Genomic DNA, 22706 nt, shown 5'->3' with positions numbered 1-22706 from the left:
TATAGAAAAAAATTAGCTGGGCATAGTGGCGCATGCCTGTAGTCCCAGCTACTTGGGAGGCTGAGGCAGGAGGATCGCTTGAGCCCAGGAGTTTGAGGTTGCTGTGAGCCAGGCTGATGCCACAGTACTCACTCTAGCCTGGGCAACAGAGTGAGACTCTGTCTCAAAAATAAATAAATAAATAAAAAATAAAATAAAAGTCATACAATTCAATAACATGGCTGGGCGTGGTGGCTCACACCTGTAATCCTAGCTCTCTGGGAGGCCACGGCGGGAGGATTGCTCAAGGTGAGGAGTTTGAAATAACAAAAAACCTAAATAATCTGATTTTTTAAATGGGCAAAGGACCTGAATAGACGTTTTCCCGGAGAAGACATACAAATGGCTAACAGGTGTATGAAAAGGTGCTTGACATCACTAATCATCAGGGGAATGCAAATCAAACCCAGGTGAGAAAAATCAGTCACCTCACAGCTGATAGGATGAGTATTCTTAAAAAGTCAAAAGATAAGTGGTGGTGAGGGCGTGGAGAAAAGGGACTCTGGAGGCTGCTGGTGGAGATGTTAATTGGTACAGCCATTATGGAAAACAGTATGAAGGTTCCTCTAAAAAATTAAAAATAGAACTGTACAAGCCAGCAATCCCACTTCTGGGAATATATCCAAAGGAAATGAAATCAGTTATATGGAAGAGATATTTGCACTTCCATGTTCATTGCAGCATTATTTATAATAGCTGAGATATGGAAACAACCTAAGCATCTGTCAACAGATGATCGGATAAAGAAAATGTGATATATCTATATAATGGAATATTGTTCAGCCACAATTGTAGAAGGAAATCCTGCTATTTGTGACAACATGGATGAACCTGGAGGATATTCTGTTAAATGAAATAAGCCAAACACAGAAAGACAAATGCTATATGATCTACTTACGTGTGAATACCCCCCAAAATTGAACTCATGGAAACAGAAAGCAGAACAGTTGTTGCCAGGGGCTGGCAGGTGGGAGGATGTTGATCAAACATCCTCAACTTGATCAAACATCAACTGCAAACTTTCAGTTGTAAGATGAGTAAATTTGGGGGACCTAATGTACAGCATGGTGACTACAGTATTGCATTTTACATTTGAAATTTGCTAAAGGTGTAGATCTCAGGTGTTCTCACCACACACATATAAGGTTAAAAAAATTAGTGAGGGAGATTAAGCCTAAGAGCCAGGATGCCCAAATATAGAATCTGTGAGTTTAGCCTGCCCTCTAGTGGGAAAATTAAGTTCAACAGCGTAAAGAGAAGTTTCAAGAAGCACTCCAGGAAGATTTTATGCTAAATAAGGTACAAGATAGCACCTGTGGTGGTGGTCTTGCTGCAACATTGGTGAAGCAGATTCATTTCATGCTACATCAGGTGTACTTTGTAATGTTAACAAGTGAATTTTTTTTTTCTTTGAAACAGAGTCCTCACTTTGTTGCCTGAGCTAGAGTGAGTGCCATGGCATGAGCATAGCTCACAGCAACCTCAAACTCCTGGGCTCAAGCGATCCTCCTGCCTCAGCCTCCCGAGTAGCTGGGACTACAGGCATGCGCCACCATGCCCGGCTAATTTTTTCTATATGTTTTTACTTGGCCAATTAATTTCTTTCTATTTTTAGTAGAGACGGGGGTTGGGGGGGTGGAAGGGTAGGGGGTGGGGTGGGGTGTCGCTCTTGCTCAGGCTGGTTTCGAACTCCTGACCTTGAGCGATCCTCCCACCTTGGCCTACCCAGAGTGCTAGGATTACAAGCTTGAGCCACCATGCCGGGCTAACAAGTCAAACTTTTAATAGCTTGTCATTGCCTATAGGATAAAATTCTCCTTCGCCTGATATAAGCCTAGTCAGCTGTCCCTAATGTGGCCCTACCTCTACCTTCCTCCACTCCAGCCAGATTAAGTTAAATTAGTCATCATCCACTAAATACAGCTGCATTCCCCCACATTTCTTCCAGATTTACCGTTTTCCTCTTGCACAGTGGCTGACTGCTGTGCAAATAATAGGCACTCAATAAGGAATTTATTGATTGGTTAATCCCATTCAGTCTATCTAACTTTAAACAGCAGTTTTTAGGCCGGGTAGCTAACACCTCTAATCCTAGCACTCTGGGAGGCCTAGGCAGGCGGATTGCTCAAGGTCAGGAGTTCAAAACAGCTGCTTTTGTTTTCCTGCAGGAAAGGGAATGTGATGTAACAAAGCCTTAGGGCAGGAAAAAACTCCAAGGCCCGTTTATCTATTGCTTGGCCTGGACAGACACCATTCCCCTTCTTTAAAACCTTAGTGGTATAGGCTGGTCCGAAGGCAGTGAGTTATCTCATGTGATTGTTCACGGTCAGTTACAGATAGAACTCCTTGTTCTACTACTTTCACCCCTCCTCACTACTGCACTTGACTAGTCTTAAAAAAAACAACTTAGTGGTATAACTTATTTCCACATTTCATTCATAGAAATGCAGCAAGAAACTTTTCCTTATCTAACATAATGGGTGTTGGAGAAATATGGCCAAAGAAATAAATGTCTGTGTTTAGCTTATTACATTTTCCCTTTGTACACCTCAAACAGCCACTTGTTTAAACTTGACTCTGGTTATGTGGTTTCTGGACTGAAAACTCAAGGCCTCCTTCTTATTTTGTAACCTCCTCCTTTCTGTGTATCCTCATCTCCTGCCACCCCACTTTATGTTAAAATTGTTTGCTTTTGTGTCTTCTTAGACTGTTAGCAGGATCCATATCCTATTCATCCGTAGGGCTAGCATGGAGCCTAAGCCATAATAGATGATCAATACATGTTTTTTGAATTAAATCACTCTATTCTGGTACATTTTGAGTGTGTGTTCCTTCTACTCTTACAATGGAAAAAGTAAGAGAATGGTAAAACTTTAGTTTTAAAAAGGTATCTTAGAAGGCATCTAATCAATTTCCTTCATTTTATACATGTGGAAACCCAAGCCTGTTTAGGATCACACAATTTGTTAGTCTTTGTTCTAAAAGAATCAGACAATTGTAGGAAAGAAAAATTCCTCCATCTGAGGCTGAGTTATTTTGTTGTTCATTGTGTTCAGAAGCCTCTAAAGCCCAGAAACAAAAAATGAATTTCCTTATCAGTTTTTGAAATTTTATAATCCTATGTCCACACCCTATGCGTCAGGGTTGATGAAACTGATTTTAGGAAAAACTAGGCTGATCTGGAGATTTCTATTCTTAATACTCCATCTTGCTCCCACTGGGGCATAGTGCTTAAGAAGGATTCATCTCGTAAGTCTGTCTTGAAAGCTGCAACTTGCCTGAAAGGGGAGGAAAGGCAAAAGTTCAATTCAAATCCAAGTTAAAGATCTAAACTCCTTTTCCCACAATCTAAATTCAGACCCACCTTTCCATAGTCATTTCTATGATATTTTCCTATAGTATTAGCTCCTCCATTTATGAATCAAAGGTGTCTTTCCTTCTTTTGTGCTAAGGTAGGCTTATCTAACAGCTACATCATCTGCTGAATGGAAATGTATTTTTCATTTATGGGAAAGATGATGTAACCTGGTCCAGTAGAATGATAAAAATTAAGAGTGCTTATCAGGGAAGCAATAGATGGAAGACCGAAGAAGTGTAATAAAAATAGGTTGCAACTTTATGTCTGAATTTTGAATATTCATCTTGATTGTATGTTTTTCTGTAATTTACTGCCATTAACTTTGTTTTAGAGAGTTTAGGAGATATTGGCAACTTATCTAAATATGAAAGCGGTTGAAAATCATGTGTCTTATGTAAATGGCACAAAAAGAAAAGGAAAAGCGAATGGTTGTTTTATGTTGCTAAGAGAAGAGAACCCTCCTAAATCTATTTATGATACAAATTTAACATGCTAAAGGCAAGCAACCTAATACAATTATATTAAATAAACAGAGGAGAAAGAATTCTCCAGAGCGCCCGGATAGCTCAGTCGGTAGAGCATCAGACTTTTAATCTGAGGGTCCAGGGTTCAAGTCCCTGTTCGGGCGTGTGAGTGTTTTGCCCTTTAGGATATCAACCAAATATTATCACACCAAGACGCGAGCACTGAGGAGTAAGTACTCACATTTTAAGTTAAATTCAACTTCTTTAAAAAAAAAAAAAATCAATTTCCTTTTCATTGATTTCAGAATATGCTAGATAAGCATGTTCTCAGGGAGTAAACACTAGAAGCAGCCGTGTAAAACCGTTTCATTTCTTGACAAGTGTCGAGGTTTTGCACAGTTTCCCAGCGAGAAGGAATTTGTTTCTTCATTTTGCTAATACGTTGAGAAAGTGAAAAAGAGAAAGTTAAAACGAAGCACCTTGTATTCTCATCGCAAAAAAAGACAAAAAAAAAAAAAAAAGAAAGCTTCTGTGAGTTACGCATTCACTCACTGGCTTTAGACATCGCACAGCGTTTACACATTTCAGAACAGCTTATCGTGTAACATAAACACGTACACTTTTTAGTGGTCAGTTTAAGAAAAATACCGAGCGCGCCCGAACAGGGACTTGAACCCTGGACCCTCAGATTAAAAGTCTGATGCTCTACCGACTGAGCTATCCGGGCTCTCACAGGAGGCCAGCGCTACTGTAATGTCTTACATAAGAATGAGAGACATTCTGTAATTGCACCCTGTGTTTTGCGAAACTGCTTTAAATTCCAGAAACCTCGTGATTCGTGCGCCGGAGGAAAACAGAAAGCCCAAATGCTGCGCTTTTTCACCAGCGTTACCAGCTCATTCAGAGCTGCGAGACATTTTTATGTGCCTAATAACCGATGTTAGGCAGGATTTCTTTGGTTTGTAACCTAACAGGTTCAGGACCAAGAGAACGATGAGGTGTCACTTCCGAAGCGCTGTAGTGATGTGACATCTATTTTACCCATGACAACAGGGTGGACATAGTACTGAAACCTACCCGAACACAGGGAAAAAAAAATGAATCTGTTTAAGAGAGAACATAAACATGCTCTTCTGAGGCTACTGGTTTGAGCCAGTGTGAAAAAGGAGGGAGAGGGAGGTTGTCCAGCAGGTCCCCTGAAGGCTTTTAAGTAAATTTAAGCGGCCCAAAGCCTGGAGGAGGTCACCGGCAGTGACCTTGGGGCAGAAGCCCTACTAAGATGACCGTGGAATGACCTTGGCATTGGAGGCTCTTCCGTTCCGCAGCCATCCGTAATTTATTTGAGCACTGTTCTCTCTCTGGTACGGAGCTAGCCTTGAAAACCACCCACAGTGGAGCTTTGAGAGTGGGACACTAAAGAGTCTTTGTTAGCTGATGTTGGTTTCCCTCAATTCCATCCTTTAACTGCTTTCGGAGTGACTGCTCTGGTCCAGCAATTCTACTTTTAGGAATTTGTCCTAAAGAAGTAATCAGGGATGTATAAAAAAAAAATGGCTATATAAATTATGACACAGCCTTAATATGGAATGTTATGCAGCCATTAATGATCGTGTTATGGAAGACAGGACTTGAGAAAAATGGCAAAATATTAAGTTGGGAAATATTTCAAATCGATGTTTTTGTTTTGTTTGTTTGTTTTGAGAAAAAGATGCATACATGTGTATTGAAAAACTGAAAAGATAAATGCTTCTACAAAGCATGGGGGGTTCTGAAGTTAGGAGTGCTGTTTCAATCATTGCCTCTGGGGTTCAAGGAAGGAGATGCCTTAGGAGAAGGGGACTACAGAAAATTGCTTTGTGTATGTAAAGTGTTGTTCCTTAGGAAGAGTTGTGGGAAAAAGGAAATTATATTCCTCTTTATACCTTTTTGTATGTATAAAGTAGTTCACTGTATTTTTTTTTCCAGAAAGAACTATAGACCAATAATATATATATATATATTTTTTGAGACAGAGTCTCACTCTGTTGCCCAGGCTAGAGTGAGTGCCGTGGCGTCAGCCTGGCTCACAGCAACCTCAAACTCCTGGGCTCAAGCAATCCTCCTGCCTCAGCCTCCCGAGTAGCTGGGACTACAGGCAAGTGCCACCATGCTCGGCTAATTTTTTCTATATATGTATTTTAGTTGGTCAATTTATTTCTCTCTATTTCTGGTAGGGGGGGGAAATGTCTCGCTCAGGCTGGTTTCGAACTCCTGACCTTGAGCAATCCGCCCTCCTCAGCCTCCCAGAGTGCTAGGATTACAGGCGTGAGCCACCACGCCCGGCCTAGACCAATAATATTGACTTCTAATTTTTCTAAAACTATAAGGGGCCATAAAAAAAATCATCTACTTCAGCTATTTTATTTTACAGATTAGGAAACTGAAGACCTGCAGAACTGTGTTAACTTTCTGGTTTCTAGAAATAGCTAGACTATAACCCAGATTTCCTGTCACTTTTCTAAATCAATGGTTTGTGAACACAGTTCTTAAAGAAGGAAATGGTGATCAGTAAGAGTCAGTTATGAGTTTTTAAGCCAATTTAATTTTCTTTTTTTGGTAAGGTTATTTGGTAGAAAAGGGAAATACTACAGTTATGGTTTATTTTTTATTATAGCAAGTCATTTGATGAAGTTTTATGAAATCCTTGGGAAAAGATGGAGAAAGGTTGCCAGATGTTAACAGTATTAGGTGAGATCACTGGTGGTTTTAAAAACAACACTGCATACAAGTACATGAATGGGCCTAAAAAATAAATAAATAAATAAAAACAACACTGCAAGATGAACAATCACAAATCAGTGTGAACCATGATGAGAAAAGCTCTATTCTTAACCATGATCTAATCAACATTTATCAAGGTTTTCTTTTTTCTTGAGACATTTCTGCTGTTGCTGGGGCTAGAGTGCCTGTGGCATCAGCTTAGCTCACAATAGCCTCCCAAGTAGCTGAGACTACAGGTGCTCACCACCACTTCTGTCCCGCTATTTTGTTGTTTCTATTTTTAGTGGAGATCAAGGCTCACAATCTTGCTCAGGCTCGTCTCAAACTCCTGACCTCAAACGATCCTCCCTCCTTGGCCTCCCAGAGTGGTAGGATTACAGGTGTGAGCCACCATGCCCTGCCAAAGTTTTAAATGAAGACAAATTAAATATGTTGATCAATATTTTGCAAAACTGAAAAGGTTAATCTCTCTTGACTCTTCAGGGGAGGCTAAACTACAGCTCATCCATCACTGTACTCAACACATTCTCTTCACATGGACAGTCTGGGTCTTCCACTAGACAGATTCCAAGTCATACTTGTTTTGGAATCCTCTACCATGTTTCCCCGAAAATAAGACAGGGTCTTATATTTATTTTTCCTCAAGAAGACACCCTAAGGCTTATTTTCAGGAGGTGTGTTATTTTCCCCTCAAAGCCTCAGCTTACAGCAGGCACAGGATGGCCAGGACCTGACAGGGGGGGAGCCGACCTTGTTGGTGGGGCTGCCCACACCTTTCCTGTCACCTCTGGGATGGTAGCTGTCACCATGGGGCAGACGACAAGGGCTGCTGGTCTTCTTTACCGCTCCACGACGAAATGCCTGGGTTGTGCAGATGCACTGTGTAGCCACGCCCATCACTAGGTCTTAATTTTGGGTAGGGCCTATATTGCGCAAATACTTAGAAATCCCACTGGGGCTTATTTTATGGGTAGGTCTTATTTTCCGGTAAAGATGCTAGGTTGGTAGTTGTTACACAGTAGGTGCTCAACAAATACTTGTTGATCTTAAACTGAATTGCATGTGCATATCATAATTCCAAGTCTCCAGCAGACAATAGAAAGGGATCTAAACTAAGCAGGTACTTTTTAAAAGATACAAAACAAATTCTTGTTCGGAAAGTTTTTAAATTAAAAAATTAATTGTACAGGCCCGGCGCAGTGGCTCACGCCTGTAATCCTAGCACTCTGGGAGGCAGAGGCGGGCGGATCATTTGAGCTCAGGAGTTTGAGACCGTCTCTACTAAAAATAGAAAGAAATTAATTGGCCAACTAAAAATATATAGAAAATATTAGCCAGGCATGGTGGTGTGCAGTAGCCTCCCTGTAGTCCCAGCTACTCGGGAGGCTGAGGCAGGAGGATCCCTTGAGCCCAGGAGTTTGAGGTTGCTGTGAGGTAGGCTGACGCCACAGCACTCTAGCCCGGGCAACAGAGCGAGCCTGTTTCAAATAAATAAACAAATAAATCCAATAGAATTGTGAGGCAATATATTTCAGCCCAGAAAATCCTCTAACATTTAGAATCATCCCGAAATAAATGAAGCGAGGTATTTGGAGGGAGGTAATGCCATTTACCAGCAGAGGTTGAAGACAGCCAGGTAATGCCATTTACCAGCAGAGGTTGAAGACAGCCGCCTTGAGAGGTTTGTTGAGGGCCCTTCTGCATTGGGAGAGATTAGACTAGGTGACCTAGTTGTGTGATCCAGGTAAGCTCCATTGGCGCTCTTATTCACACCTCTTTTGGCACTTACCACATTTTTTGAATTACTGTGTATATACCAGCCTTATCTCCCCCACTTAGCGTCCACACAAAGATGCTCAGTTCCCCCTCCGGGGCCACCTCTGGGGAGTAAGGATGCCTGCTGGGGAGGGTCTGGGAAGTGAAGGCTGCCTCAGATTCCGCTCTCAGCTTTCTTCCTTCTCTGTTTCCTGATCTCCTATCACTTTGATCGTGGACTTCTAGCCTCCAGAACTATGCGAACATACATTTCTGTCGTTTAAGCCACTCTGGTATTTTGTTGTGGCAACCCTAGAAAACTAATACACTTACTGTACAACCATTCATTATACTTTTATACAATTCAATTCAGTACCATACAACATTACAGCAGGGAAAATTTACTAACTATAACTACACGATTGAAGTAATGTTCAACGTCTGCAAATATCTGTCTGTGTAAATATCACAGAACCTTGCGAGTTCCCGGAATGTTCTCTCCTGAGACTTCACGACTTGCAGTAGTCCAGGTCCCTCGACTCTCTCCCCGCACGAGGAGCTACTCTATGGTAGAGAGAGAGCTCAGACTTTCTAGCTCTCTAGTCCCCTGATTGCCACATCTATGGTTTCCGGAGGCCTCACCGGAAGCTCTCGCGCGGGAAGGCCTGGGGGTGGGGGGAGACCGGAAGTTGCGCCCTCAGAACTCGCCATTTCAAAATGCTGCTGAGGCCTTAGGGCCTGTGACTGCCGCCCCCCCACGCCCCCACCCGGGCTCGGCAGGGGAGCGACTCATGGAGCGACCGTAAGGTGTGGCTCCCGGGTTTTGTCCGCGGGGTGCCGGGAGGCCGGGAGCGGGTAGTGCAGAGTGCGGAGCAGGCAGCGGTGCGGCCAATTCCGCCGGCCTCGGAGCGGGGGTAAGCGGGCGGGTGGAGCTTGGGGCGTGGGTGGCGGCTCTGGGATGGTCGCTCCGGGCGGAAGGAGGGCTGGTGGGGGAAGGGCTGTGAGGCGAGGGCCTGCGGAACGGAAAAGTGGAGGTCGGGTGACGTGGTGTAGTTTCGGCCACCTGGTGACAAAACCTAAAATCGAAGTAGTCTGATTGACTGTGTTTTAACTGGACGCAGAATTTGAGGAATACCGAGGCACTTTGGGGAAAGGGGCGGGAGAGAGGGATGCGGGCAGAATCGCATTGACGTGTCTTAAAAGATTTTAAGAGAGTAATTGTTAGGGCTGCGGACCCGTCTGCCTCTGAGGCACTTGAGGGCGTGTTTGAAAAATGCTCATTTTAGGGCGACACCCAGACGTCCCGAAAGAGTATCAGGAGATGGAGCTCAGGGAAATGTGTTTCAGTCAGCACACTTCCCAGTGATTTTTGTACACTTCGAAAACCACTGTTGTAAGGCGACACCTCTCGAAAGTGCTGCTGTTTTGTTCCTTCATCGGGAGAGATCTGTGTTAAGAAGTTCCTCCAACCTCTGGGGTTTGTTAACAAGTATCTGTCAAAGATAGTCGGAACCTCTTGGTATTAAGTACTGCTCTTTCAGTTTAGGTTTAGTTCCCTCCTTCCTCATGTATTAGTTTTCTTTCTTTTCTTTTCTTTCTTTTTTATTTTATTTTGGCATATTATGGGGGTACAGATTTTAAGGTTTCAATAAATGCCCATTTCCCCCCATCTTTTCTTTTTTTTTTTAAAGATGAAATCTAGTTGTGTTGCCCAGGCTGGAGTGCAGTGACTGTTCAGAGGCGCTATCATAGCGCATTCCAGTGTGGAAATCCTGCCCCCGCCTCAGCCTGGAGTAGGTAGTACTGCTGGCAGGCCACCATGCTTGGCTGGTTTTTTAAGTCTCTATAACAATCCCCCCACTTCAACCCTCCGTTTCACCCCAGATCCTGTAGAATTTCCAACATTCTGGATTTGGCTAATTGCCTTTTAGTATTGTTTACTTCTTCACCCTCAATTTCCCCCCACAAACTTGTAGTTAGATTTAGATTCTTTCTTACATTTTGGTCAAGAATATTTAATAGGTCGTGCTGGTTGCTTCCTGTTGCTTCATATCTAGTAGTACATGATGTATGAATAACCCTCTCTTAGTGATAAGGTTTGGGAGGGTCCAAGTGGTCAGCCTGCGGCATGTGTTTACCCCACCTCTGACTTTCACTTAAATGGTTTTAGCATCTCTTGATGACTGTTGAGGAGGTGACAGTTAACCTGAGACTTGAAGGTTTAGGATGAATCAGTCTTACACAGAACTTACAATGCTCCAAATGAAGGGACAGTGTGTGCAAAGGCTCTGAGGCAGAAAGGAAAGGCATGCTTGATATGGTACAAAGAGCAAAGGAAAGAATAGAGCAAGATAAGACTGGAAATGTGCTGAGGGGCTAGACCAGGTGTTTATTTTTATTTTATTTTATTTTTTTTAGAGACGTAAAGTTTATTACATTTGAAACAATACAGCAGAAATCTCAAAAGTTTACTCATTAAATATAGTTTAATTCTTACAAATCTCCTTTTGAAAATGCAATTCACATATGCTGCAACCCCAGAAGTCTGAATTCAAAATGAAATATGAAGGCAGTAGTCAGAGAAATTACATCAGAGCTTTGTCAAATATCTGTACAAATCAGTACATACCTCTTCTGTCACATAGTAGGAAAAAAGTGATTCTAAATATACCCTAGTGAATGCAGAAAAATACATTACTATTTGAGGCAGAACATGCTAAAATATAATTTACAATGACTAGCTTGCATTTAAGATGGTTAGTAATGTGTTTAAACCAATGAAATCAAGGTAAGTTAAATTTTGCAATATTTGCTCTGTCTTTTCTTTTTTTGTTTTTGTGTTTCAGGACATAACTTCTGCAGAAATGCTCAGTCTTTTCATACTAAACATTTGTTCATCTGAAAAGTAAATAATTTTGGAAAAAGCAAATGACCTGATCATTCTCTTTATGCCCATGTGTTTATCTTTAGAACAGTAGAAAGCTATTGAACAGGGCCTGACACTGCAGGAGTTTTTGTTTTTTTTTTTTTTTTTTTTTTTTTTTTTGAGACAGAGTCTCGCTTTGTTGCCCAGGCTAGAGTGAGTGCCGTGGCGTCAGCCTAGCTCACAGCAACCTCAAACTCCTGGGCTCGAGTGATCCTTCTGCCTCAGCCTCCCGGGTAGCTGGGACTACAGGCATGCGCCACCATGCCCGGCTAATTTTTTATATATATATCAGTTGGCCAATTAATTTCTTTCTATTTATAGTAGAGACGGGGTCTCCGCTCTTGCTCAGGCTGGTTTTGAACTCCTGACCTTGAGCAATCCGCCCGCCTCTGCCTCCCAAGAGCTAGGATTACAGGCGTGAGCCACAGCACCCGGCACTGCAGGAGTTTTTTAAAAAAAATCCTTCTGGTTGTGGTGTGGAGTTTGTATTGGAGTGCTCTTAAAAAGACCAGTCAAGGGTCTGTTGCGGTTACCCAGCCAAGAAATAACACTTTGGTTTGGGGATGTGGTCATGAAGTTAGAGAGAAGGGGTGGTTTTATTTTTATTTTATTATTTTTAAATAGAGATGGGGGTTTCGCTCTTGCTCAGGCTGGTCTCGAACTCCTGAGCTCAAACTGATCTGTCCGCCTCCCAGAGTGCTAGGATTACTGGCGTAAGCCACCACACCTGTCCTAGAAGGGATAGTTTTGAATGATTTAGGAGTTAAAATTAGGGTTTGTTGATGGATGTGATAATAGGGGAAGCGGGAGGGGTCAAGGATTACTCCTTTCTGGCGTGACCAACTGAATATAACTACTAAGTGGCAGCATATTACAGTGGAAAAGGATAAATTTTAGACTTGGGCAAGTTATGTGACTTTTTTCAGCCTCAGTTACCTCTTTGAAAAGCAGTACCTAACCCTGCTGTATTCAAAAGGGATTCCAAGTGGAAAAGTCTAGCTTTGAATTCAGAGGCCATCGACTGACTTCATTTCTCACATATATATATATATATATATATATTTTTTTTTTTTTTTTTGAGACAGAGGTTCGCTTTTGTTGCCTAGGCTAGAGTGAGTGCCGTGGCGTCAGCCTAGCTCACAGCAACCTCAAACTCCTGGGGTCAAGCGATCCTGCTGCCTCAGCCTCCCAAGTAGCTGGGACTACAGGCATGCGCCACCATGCCCGGCTAATTTTTTCTATATATATTAGTTGACCAATTAATTTCTTTCTATTTATAGTAGAGACCGGGTCTCCGCTCTTGCTCAGGTTGGCTTTGAACTCCTGACCTCGAGCAATCCGCCCACCTCAGCCTCCCAGAGTGCTAGGATTACAGGCGTGAGCCACCGTCTCACATATATTCTTGATCAGTGCCTTTGCTCATGATGTTTTCTCTCCCATTTTTTAGTTATTGAAAGTAGATTTTCACCACTAACTTGTGCAGTAGTCTTCCATCTTAATATCCTTCCACTTCTATCTCTACTCCCTCTCATTCCTCCTCTGCCTTGTAATCAAAAAGTAGTTTGTTCTGCTCTGAACTTCCATAACTCAGTATCTTTTAAATGACACAACACTTTATACTGGGTGTTAATGTAAGAAACCATTACTGTGGTTTAAATTCTTCAAAGTTGCTAAGTGGTCAATTCCTGTTCCTACCAAGATTCTGAACCAACGTGACTTTTGGCTTCCTCTCCCAAAATCATCCCTGAAGGAACTATAAAGGGAAAACACCGTGAGAAACAAATGGGTGATGTGGGCTGTTTTGAACTGGTTGGTGGTGTGGGTGGAAGGCAGTAGCTGCCCTGAAACAGGAGCCCAGTGAGTGTGGGAGAATAAAACCATGGGGGAAGGGAACTGTTGGAGTACTGCTCCAGTTTCTCTCCTGCTTCATTATCTTGGAATTACCTTTTTTCCACACTTGCTGTGACTCAGCGCTCTAGTCCCGCTCTCCTCAAAAGTGAATCAGGCATTACAGAAGCCCATACTTGTGAGGAGTTGAGGAAAATAACAGGTGGTGACTGACTTGAGGCATTCACTTTTTTGTTACTTATGCTCTTCATCTTTAGGTCTTACCAAATCCCTACCATAATGTTGCTTTTCCCTGGGAACAAAGGGTGAAGCCCTGATCTAAGTAGTGATTGTATGTGGTGGAGAGTGACTGTGGTTTTCCAGGGCTTGGGGCTTTCTATTTTAGTGTTCATTTCCTACCTTCTCCAACTTACTGGGGCTGATATGGGCTGGAGTCTGGATTTCACCCATATATTATTTTTTGCTTGTCAGAGTAGCTGATAGCATTTTTCAGGGAAAAATAACAAATACAGTTGAAGAGCACAGATATTTTAAGAGAAAAACAATATATAGGCTTCATTGGAACAGAAACATTAGTTACTCATGGATCAAGAGTTTAAAGTTAGTCTAATCATCCTAAAAGAAATAATATATTAGCAACTTGAAATAAGAATAAGTAGGGGCTAGGAGAACCAAACAAATATTAGGTATGAAAAATACAATGGTTGAAATAAAAATGTCTTAGATGGAATAAATAACAAAATGGATAAACTGAGGAATGAATTAAACTCTAGATTGAGAAAATCTAGAACAACAACAAAAAAATACAATGGAAAAGCTAAGAGGCTAGGGAGAATGTATGTGGAAGTACTCATAACTGAATAATAGCATTCTTAGAGAAATAAAAATAAGGAGGAAGTGCTTGAAATAATGGAATAATTCTTTCTTTCAGAATTCATAGTGGTGAAAGACCTCAGATTGTAAAGTTCCTTGGCATGCTAAAGATGAGGAATAAGGAAAATTCACTCCTAGGCGCATTATAGTCAAATTTAAGAATACCAAAGCAAAGGAAAATTTACAGGCTCCTCAGAAAGAAAAGATCACATACAAAAGAGCAAAATTGAATCGATTTTGGTTTTCAATAGCATCACTAAATGCAAGAAGACAAAAGAGTGTTTTCAGAGTATTGAAGGGCAACCAGGAGTTTTAAAGCCAACCACATTCGTTTAAATAAGGGATGATAAAAATATTCTCAGGCATAGGAGGTCTTGGAAGCTTCCCTACACGAAGACCTGCATTGAAGACAGCAGTGGGTGAAGCACTGAGAGATTCAAATCCAGGAGCTCTTACAAGAGACATATGAAGTAAAGATGATCAGATTCCTTGTTTATTGCTTATTGTCTTAAAGGGTAAGGCAGAGAAAGAAAAAATATCTATCCCAGAATTTAAAGTCTAGATGATATTGTGCTAAAGTTCTTATTAGCATGGAGACAGATATAATTTTTTTAAAACATAGTGACATTAAAAGCATGGAAAGAGTAGGACAAACTGGAATGCTAAATTATAAGAAACTAGAAACAGATCCGTATATATCAGTTACAATAAATGGACTGAACTCACCAGTTAAAGGATAAAAATGGAAAAATTGGATTAAAAAAAACCCAAAGTTCACATATATGCTTTTTATAAGGGGCATACCAAACGTTTCTAAGGACCTGCAAACATTGAGAGTAAAAGATTGGAAAAAGATACTTGGAAATACTAATCAGAAGAAAGCTGGTGTGATTATACTAACATAAGATAAAATGTACTTCAACACAGAATGTCTTAATTTAGATGGAAAAAATCACTACATAATGACACTTCACCAAAAAGATATAGCAAGTTAAAGCATGTTTACCTATGATTAAAAACCCTTGAAATATAAAAGCAAAATTAGAACTACACTGGGTTAAAGTAGACAAGTCACCATCATATTTCCATCAGATTTCAAGTCATCATCAAGTCACCATCAGATTTCATTGCCTTTCTGGTTATAAGTTAAGCTGACAAATTAGCAAGAACATGTAAGTTTTTTTTTTTTTTTTTTTAAGACACAGTGTCACTCTGTTGCCCGGGATAGACTGCATTGGTGTCATCATAGATCTCTGCAACCTTCAACTCCTGGGCTCAAGTGATCCTCCTGCCTCAGCCTCCTGAGTAGCTGGGACTGTAGGTGAGCCACCATGCCCAGCCTATGATATGTAAGATTTTTAGAAATGGAAATTTAATATATCAAACCCTGTGGGCTGACTGGGCATGGTGGCTCATGCTTATAGTTCCACCTACTCAGTAGGCTGAGGCAGGAGGATTGCTTGAACCCAGGAGTTTGAGATTACTGTGAGCTAGGCTGACACCACGGCACTCCAGCCTGGGAAACAGAATGAGACTCTGTCTCAGAAACAAAACAAAAAACCTGTGGGCTGAATTAAAAATAGTTTTAGAGTCGAAGTGGGGAGGAACTTGTAGCCATAAGTATTCAAATTATAAAAGAAGGAACAAGCTAAGTGTCTAACTTAAAAAAAAAATCAGTAAATGACCAGAGTAAATCTGAAAAATGTAGACATGATAAAAATAAGAGTGAATAATTATGAAAAAGAAAAAGTTACAATGGAGAAGATCAAAGTTATTTGTGGGGTGGGGAGGTAAACATCCTCTAACAAGATTGGTCAAGAGAAGAAAGAAGATGTAATAAACTATCTTGAATTAAAAGAATCTGTACGTAAAGTAGAGATTAACACATTGACAGCCCCACTTGGAATTAATTTCAGTTAAACCATTCTCTTCAATTCATGCTAACCTCTTTTCCTTGATTATATATGTCTGCCTTAGTTTAACCCATTTTGTAGTTATGTAATTGCTGTTCTCTTTTTGGATTTAGTACATTTAAAAGCTGTTTTAATTGACACTGAAAATGTTGATTCTCATTTTCTGTGGTCCCTTCTCAAGACATGTTCCAACATGTTGCAGAGGTTTTCCTGGAAGTCCTCTTGGAATCTTAAATCTGTGACTTATCTGAGTAAATCCCCAGCCCTGGGTCTGTCTGCTAGAGGGTGCTCTTGAACATTGCCCAAGAGGAGGAGGAGATACTAAAGAACTAGCTGATATCCATTGGGGAGGTAATGATTGTAAATTTGACTTTCAGTTAAAACGATTTACTTGTTGACCTCAGTGAGGAGGATGGAGCATGCCCGAACGTGTTTCTGTTTCAGGCTTCACCTGAGGGAAGCATAGGTGCTTCTTAATTAAGCTCTTCAGTTTTTTGCAGGATCTGAACTAGAAAGTGATCAGAAGGTATGACTATAACCTCGGCATTTGTGTAGGAGGCTCTGTTACATGTGTCTTTTACTTCTACTGGATAAATGCCAAAGAAAATTTTCTACTTTAGAATTGATTTTATAAATGTTTTTTTCCTTTAGTTTTATCCACAGACTGCAATTTCTTCACTGCCAAAATGACTTCATTTTCCACCTCTGCCCAGTGTTCAACATCTGACAGTGCTTGCAGGATCTCTACAGGACGAATCAATCAGGTAAATCATTTTTGGGTATTCCTATTTTTCTTTAAGTTAAAAAAAATTGAGTTAAGGCATATAGCTGGCTTTGCTGACTTAGATTTTATACAGAGCAGAAATGATTATATTAAAAAATGACATATTAGGGCAATGGATAAGCAGTACCAGCACTCTTAAATTTTTTTTTTTTTTTTTTGAGACAGAGTCTCGCTTTGTTGCCCAGGCTAGAGTGAGTGCCATGGCGTCAGCCTAGCTCACAGCAACCTCAAACTCCTGGGCTCAAGCAATCCTCCTGCCTCAGCCTCCCGAGTACTGGGACTACAGGCATGCACCACCATGCCCGGCTAATTTTTTCTATATATATTAGTTGGCCAATTAATTTCTATTTATAGTAGAGACAGGGTCTCACTCTTGCTCAGGCTGGTTTCGAACTCTTGACCTCGAACAATCTGCCCGCCTCGGCCTCCCAGAGTGCTAGGATTACAGGCGTGAGCCACCTTGCCCGGCCTCTTAAATTTGAATTGACTGTTGACTAAATAAATATTTGGAAGTTCTAGGCTGGGCGTGGTGGCTCACGCCTGTAATCCTAGCATTCTGGGAGGCCAAGGTAGGCGGATTGATCAAGGCTAGGAGTTTGAAACCAGCCTGAGCGAGATCCCCAGCCTGAGCGAGACCCTGTCTCTACTAAAAATAGAAAGAAATTAATTGACCAACTAAAAAAAAAAAAAAATATATATATATATATACACAAAAAATTAGCTGGGCACGGTGGTGCATGTCTGTAGTCCCAGCTACTCAGGAGGCTGAGGCAGCAGGATCGCTTGAGTCCAGGAGATTGAGGTTACTATGAGCTAGGCTGATGCCACGGCACTGTAGCCTGGGCAACAAAGTGAGACTCTGTGTCAAAAAAAAAAAAAAAAAAAATTGTAGGTTCTAGGCCGGGCGTGGTGGGAGTGGTGGTTGGCTCCTAGCACTCTGGGAGGCCGAGGTGGGGTGGATCGCTCAGGCTGGTTTCAAATTCCTGACCTTGAGCGATCTGCCCTCCTTGGCCTCCCAGAGAGCTAGGATTATAGTCGTGAACCACTGCACCCTGCCTGGCCTATTGCTTTTAGGCTACAAACCTGTACCGCATGTTGCTCTACTGAATACTATAGGCAATTGTAACACAATGGTAGATATTTATGTATCTTTATCTAACATATTTAAGCATAGAAAAAGTATGATAAAAATGTGGTATAAAAGATTTGAAAAAATGGTATGCCTCTATAGGATGCTTACCATGGATGGAGTTTGCAGGACTGAAAGTTGCTCTAGGGTGAGTGAATGTGAAGGCCTAGGACATTAGTGTACACTATTGTAGACTTTATAAACACTGTGCACTTAGGCTACATGAAATTTATAAAAAATTTTTCTTCAATAATAAATTAACCTTAGCTTACTGTAGCTTTTTACATCATAAATTTTTTATTTTTAGATACTCTTGCTCGGTTTAGAGTGCCATGGCTTCAGCCTAGCTCACAGTAACCTCAAACTTGTAGGCTGAGGCAATCCTCCTGTCTCAGCCTCCTGAGTAGCTGGAACTACAGGCGCACACCACAATGCCCAGCTAATTTTTTGTTTTTTTTTTTTTTAGTTGCCTGGCTAATTTTTTTTTCTATTTATAGTAGAGACAATGGTCTTACTCTTGCTCAGGGTGGTCTCGAATTCCTAGCCTTAAGTGATCCTCCCGTTTTTCCTTCCCAGAGTGCTAGGATTATAGGCATGAGCCACTGTGCGCCTCTCTGCCTGGCCAACATCATAAATTTTAAATTTTTAAAATTTGACTCTTCTGTAATAACACTTAGCTTAAAACATAAACACTTGTGTAACTGTAGAAAAATATTTTCTTTTTATACTTATTCTATAAGCTTTTTTTTTTACTTTTGTTTTTTTACTTTTTAAACTTTTTTGTTAAAAACTAAGACATAGGCCAAGAGTGGTGGTTCACACCTGTAATCCTAGTACTCTGGGAGGCTGAGGTGAGAGAATAGCTTGAAGTCAGGAGTTTGAGACCAGCCTGAGCAAGAGCGAGTATTCTGATCGTCTGTAGTTATTTTATGCATTGGAAGACTGTACATTATTTGGTGATAAATTTCTACCAGGGCTTGTTTTTAAAAAAATGTGGTTAAGGAAGTTCTTTTGTTCCAAGGATTTCAGAAACCTAATCGAAATGTAAATAGCAGATTTATTTTATGTTTACATCAGGTACGACCAAAACTGCCACTTTTGAAGATTTTGCAGGCAGCAGGTGCACAAGGTGAAATGTTCACTGTTAAAGAGGTAAGCCATCAAAAAAAGAAAATTCTCAGTTTTAAGAACAATTGAGAAATAGTAGTCAGTGAATATGTAGTTCTGAAATCAGTCCTAAGAAAGGAAGTTCCACTTCTGAAGTATTGGAGGGGCACCTTTTGCTCTGTTTTAAAGACTGTTAAATTGGATTTCTCAAATAAAACTTCAAAAAGTTGGATTTCTCATTTCCTTCTTTTTGAAGCATTTATAAGCTAAACATAATATTTATCATGAATTCATTGATCCAAGAGTTTGAAACATATACAGATTAAAAAATGACACTGTGATTTACAGGATGTGTTACAAGGCAGGAATTAAATGCAGTAGTTTTCATTATAAATGTGTCAGATACTCTTCTGAGCACTGTGAGTTATTTTAAACACTTATGCATTTAAATAACTTATTTAACTTCTGAAGTTTTTTTTTTTGTTGTTGTTGTTTTTTTTTGAGACAGAGTCTTGCTTTGTTGCCCAGGCTAGAGTGAGTGCCGTGGCGTCAGCCTAGCTCACAGCAACCTCAAACTCCTGGGCTCGAGTGATCCTTCTGCCTCAGCCTCCCGGGTAGCTGGGACTACAGGCATGCGCCACCATGCCCGGCTAATTTTTTTTTTTTATATATATATATCAGTTGGCCAATTAATTTCTTTCTATTTATAGTAGAGACGGGGTCTCGCTCTTGCTCAGGCTGGTTTTGAACTCCTGACCTTGAGCAATCCGCCCGCCTCGGCCTCCCAGAGAGCTAGGATTACAGGCGTGAGCCACCATGCCCGGCCTGTACTTATTTTTTGACTTTTCTTTAAAAAGGAAACAAATCTAGAGGCATTTCCAATTTTTCTAGAATATCTACATTTTATTTTAAATTAAATGCATCATTTTGGACTGTATTTCTAAAATTTTGACATGTAAGACTTTTTCCCAAACAATTACATTCTGGATTTTTATGTCATTAAAGTTATTCTGATGAATTATGCTATCTCCTTCATTAGCATGGCAGTGGTTTCCTAAGTTTACACAATAAGCTTTCTATTATGAATCTTTACCTAGTGCATAAAGGGGAGTTTCCTGATTTTTAGTTTAGGTTTTTTTTTTTTTTTGAGTCAGAGTCTCACTCTGTTGCTCTGGCTAGAGTGCCATGGCATCAGCCTAGCTCACAGCAACCTTAAACTCCTAGGCTCAAGCGATCCTTCTGCCTCACCCTCCCAAGTAGCTGGGACTACAGACATGCACCACTATGCCTGGCTAATTTTTTCTATATATATTTTTGGCCAATTGATTTCTTCCTACTTTTAGTACAGACGAGGTCTCGCTCTTCCTCAGGCCTGTTTCGTACTCCTGACCTTGAGTGATCCGCCTGCCTTGGCCTCCCAGAGTGCTAGGATTACAGGCGTGAGCCACCGCGCCTGGCCGATCCAAGCGAATTTAAAGTTAATTATTTCTAGTAATAGAATAGACCCCTTTATTTGGACTAGAGAGAAAATTTTAAGAGGATATCAGGTGAATTCTGACTTTTTGTCAGATCAGTACATTTCTGTGCTAAAAAGTCTGGGTCTTTTAATTGCCAGAAAAATAATGATTAGATGGACATAGTAGTTGGGGGCAATTCTCCTGTTGTAGGACCCCTTGTACAAGCACTGGCAGTCTTGTAAATATGTTATCTCTTTCTCTAGAAAACTAACTTACTGGCCAGGTATGGTGGTGCTCAGGAGGCTGAGGCAGGAAGATTGTTTGAGCCCAGGAGTTTGAGGTTGCTGTGAACTAAGCTGATGCCATGGCACTCTCACCTGGGCAACAGAGCAAGACTCTGTCTTAAAAAAAAGAAAGAAAACTAACTTACTTTACCTCCTGATAATTAATTTGTGTTTTTGGCATCCAGTGGACAGATCATTTCATGGTATTTTATTCCCACACAGGTCATGCATTATCTAGGCCAGTATATAATGGTGAAGCAACTTTATGATCAGCAGGAACAGCATATGGTATATTGTGGTGGAGATCTTTTGGGAGAGCTACTAGGACGTCAGAGCTTCTCCGTCAAAGACCCAAGGTAAAAAGAGTGAGGGTTTGCGAATCTTTTTGGGTGCTTATACTTAGCCAAGGGTGCGATACCTAGCTAGAGTACAACCTAATCTCTGTAAGTTATTAATGGTTTTTTATTACTTTAATCCTTAAGTGCTTAAGCAAAAGACCTACATGTGTTAGGTAGCTTATGAGACACTGAGAACACAGTAGTGAGCAACATGGATGGTCTCTGATTTTGTGGACTATTCAAAGTAGTGAGACAGTGGATGCTCTTCCCCATCTTAATCAAATTATCACACCAGTACATGATAAAATTACACTGTGATAAGTGCCACAGAAAAGAGGTATATGAAGAAGGGAGTGGGTGGGATTTAGAGTGTTAGGAGTCAAGGAAAGGTTCTTTCAGTGAAGCTGGGAGCTGAAGGATAATTCAAAAGTTGATTAGAGCTGTGGTCCCCACCTTCAGGCCACCCCCAGGCTATGGACCGGGTACTGGTCTGTGGCCTGTCAGGAACCAGGCTAAGCAGCGGGCAAGCAAGCAAAGCTTCATCTGTATTTATAGCCCTGTCCCATCACTTGCATCACAGCATAAGCTCCGCCTCCTATCAGATCAGCAGAGGCATTAGATTCTCATAGAAGCATGAACCCTGCTGTAAACTGTGTGTGCGAGGGATCTAGGTTTTGTGCTCCTTATGAGAATCTCATGCCTGATGATCTGAGGCGGAGCTGAGGTGGAGACGCTAGCACTGGGGAGCGGCTGCAAATACAGATTATCATTAGCAGAGAGGTTTGACTGCACAATGAATCATCCTGAAAACCATCTCCCCATCTGTGGGAAAACTGTCTTCCATGAAACTGGTCCCTGGTGCCAAAAAGGCTGGGGACCACTAGATTAGTAGAGGGGCTTGAAGGAGAGCTTCAAACAGATTTAACATTATGTGTATAGGCCAGTGTAGGAGGGAACTTGGTAATGACCAGGTTAGAATTTTGTATAATAATTGTTGGAGAGAGAGGAAGAGTGAGCAGATGAGAGAAATGTAGAGTTGCTTAGCAGTTGGAGGTTGATGATGAGCCTAATAAGAATCACAGAAGAGTTCATTTGACCAGCTGCATGGGTTATATGGTCGTTAGCTTATACAGTCAAAAGGTAATTAGTAATTAGAAACCATGGCTTTGTGATGACTTTTTCTTCTAAGCTCATTTTGTCTTAAATTAAGACTCCTTGCCACCCCCACTCTCCAATTAAAATCTAAAACTTAACTCCTGGAAGGAAGAAATAGTTTCCAAAGGAAATCTCCCCACTTGGGTTCCTGTTAGCTAATGAAATTAAATGTAAATGTTAGGCCAGGCGTGGTAGCTCAGACCTGTAATCCTAGCTCTCTGGGAGGCCGAGTGGGAGGATCGAGGTCAGGAGTTCGAGACCAGCCTGAGGAAGAGTGAAACCCCGTCTCTACTAAAAATAGAAAGAAATAAGCGGGACAACTGAAAACAGAAAAAATTAGGTGGGCATGGTGGCTCATGCCTCTAGTCCCAGCTACTGGGGAGGCTGAGGCAGGAGGATTGCTTGAGTCCAGGAGTTTGAAGTTGCTGTGAGCTAGGCTGACGCCACGGCACTCTAGCCTGGGCAATAGAACAAGACTCTGTCTCAAAAAAAAGAAAAGAAAAGGGGGGAGGGGGG

The 22706-nt window shown here is 41.2% G+C and overlaps 1 protein-coding gene and 2 non-coding genes across 6 annotated transcripts in view; 2 read left to right on the top strand and 1 right to left on the bottom strand.

The window, feature by feature from the left end:
• Nucleotides 1-3952: 3952 nt before the first annotated feature.
• On the top strand, nt 3953-4025 carry TRNAK-UUU (transfer RNA lysine (anticodon UUU)). The gene has a single exon. It is a non-coding gene; the product is annotated as a tRNA-Lys (tRNA).
• A 490-nt stretch (nt 4026-4515) lies between these two features.
• On the bottom strand, nt 4516-4588 carry TRNAK-UUU (transfer RNA lysine (anticodon UUU)). The gene has a single exon. It is a non-coding gene; the product is annotated as a tRNA-Lys (tRNA).
• A 4468-nt stretch (nt 4589-9056) lies between these two features.
• MDM4 (MDM4 regulator of p53) overlaps nt 9057-22706 on the top strand; it is a 40061-nt gene continuing 26411 nt past the window's right edge. For 3 of the 4 annotated variants that reach the window (XM_075996924.1, XM_012759332.3, XM_075996925.1), the window contains exons 1-4: nt 9057-9183; nt 16588-16700; nt 18927-19001; nt 20920-21053. In XM_075996924.1, the coding sequence (XP_075853039.1) occupies nt 16623-16700; nt 18927-19001; nt 20920-21053 (287 nt within the window). In that variant the 5' untranslated portion in view covers nt 9057-9183; nt 16588-16622. Of the gene's footprint in view, nt 9291-16587; nt 16701-18926; nt 19002-20919; nt 21054-22706 lie in introns of all 4 variants that reach the window. The other variant, XM_012759341.3, reaches the window with a different exon arrangement.

This window comes from Microcebus murinus, chromosome 23 (genome assembly GCF_040939455.1).
Source record: "Microcebus murinus isolate Inina chromosome 23, M.murinus_Inina_mat1.0, whole genome shotgun sequence".
NCBI classification, from domain to species: Eukaryota; Metazoa; Chordata; class Mammalia; order Primates; family Cheirogaleidae; genus Microcebus; species Microcebus murinus.
This window is presented reverse-complemented; position numbering and strand designations above follow the sequence as displayed.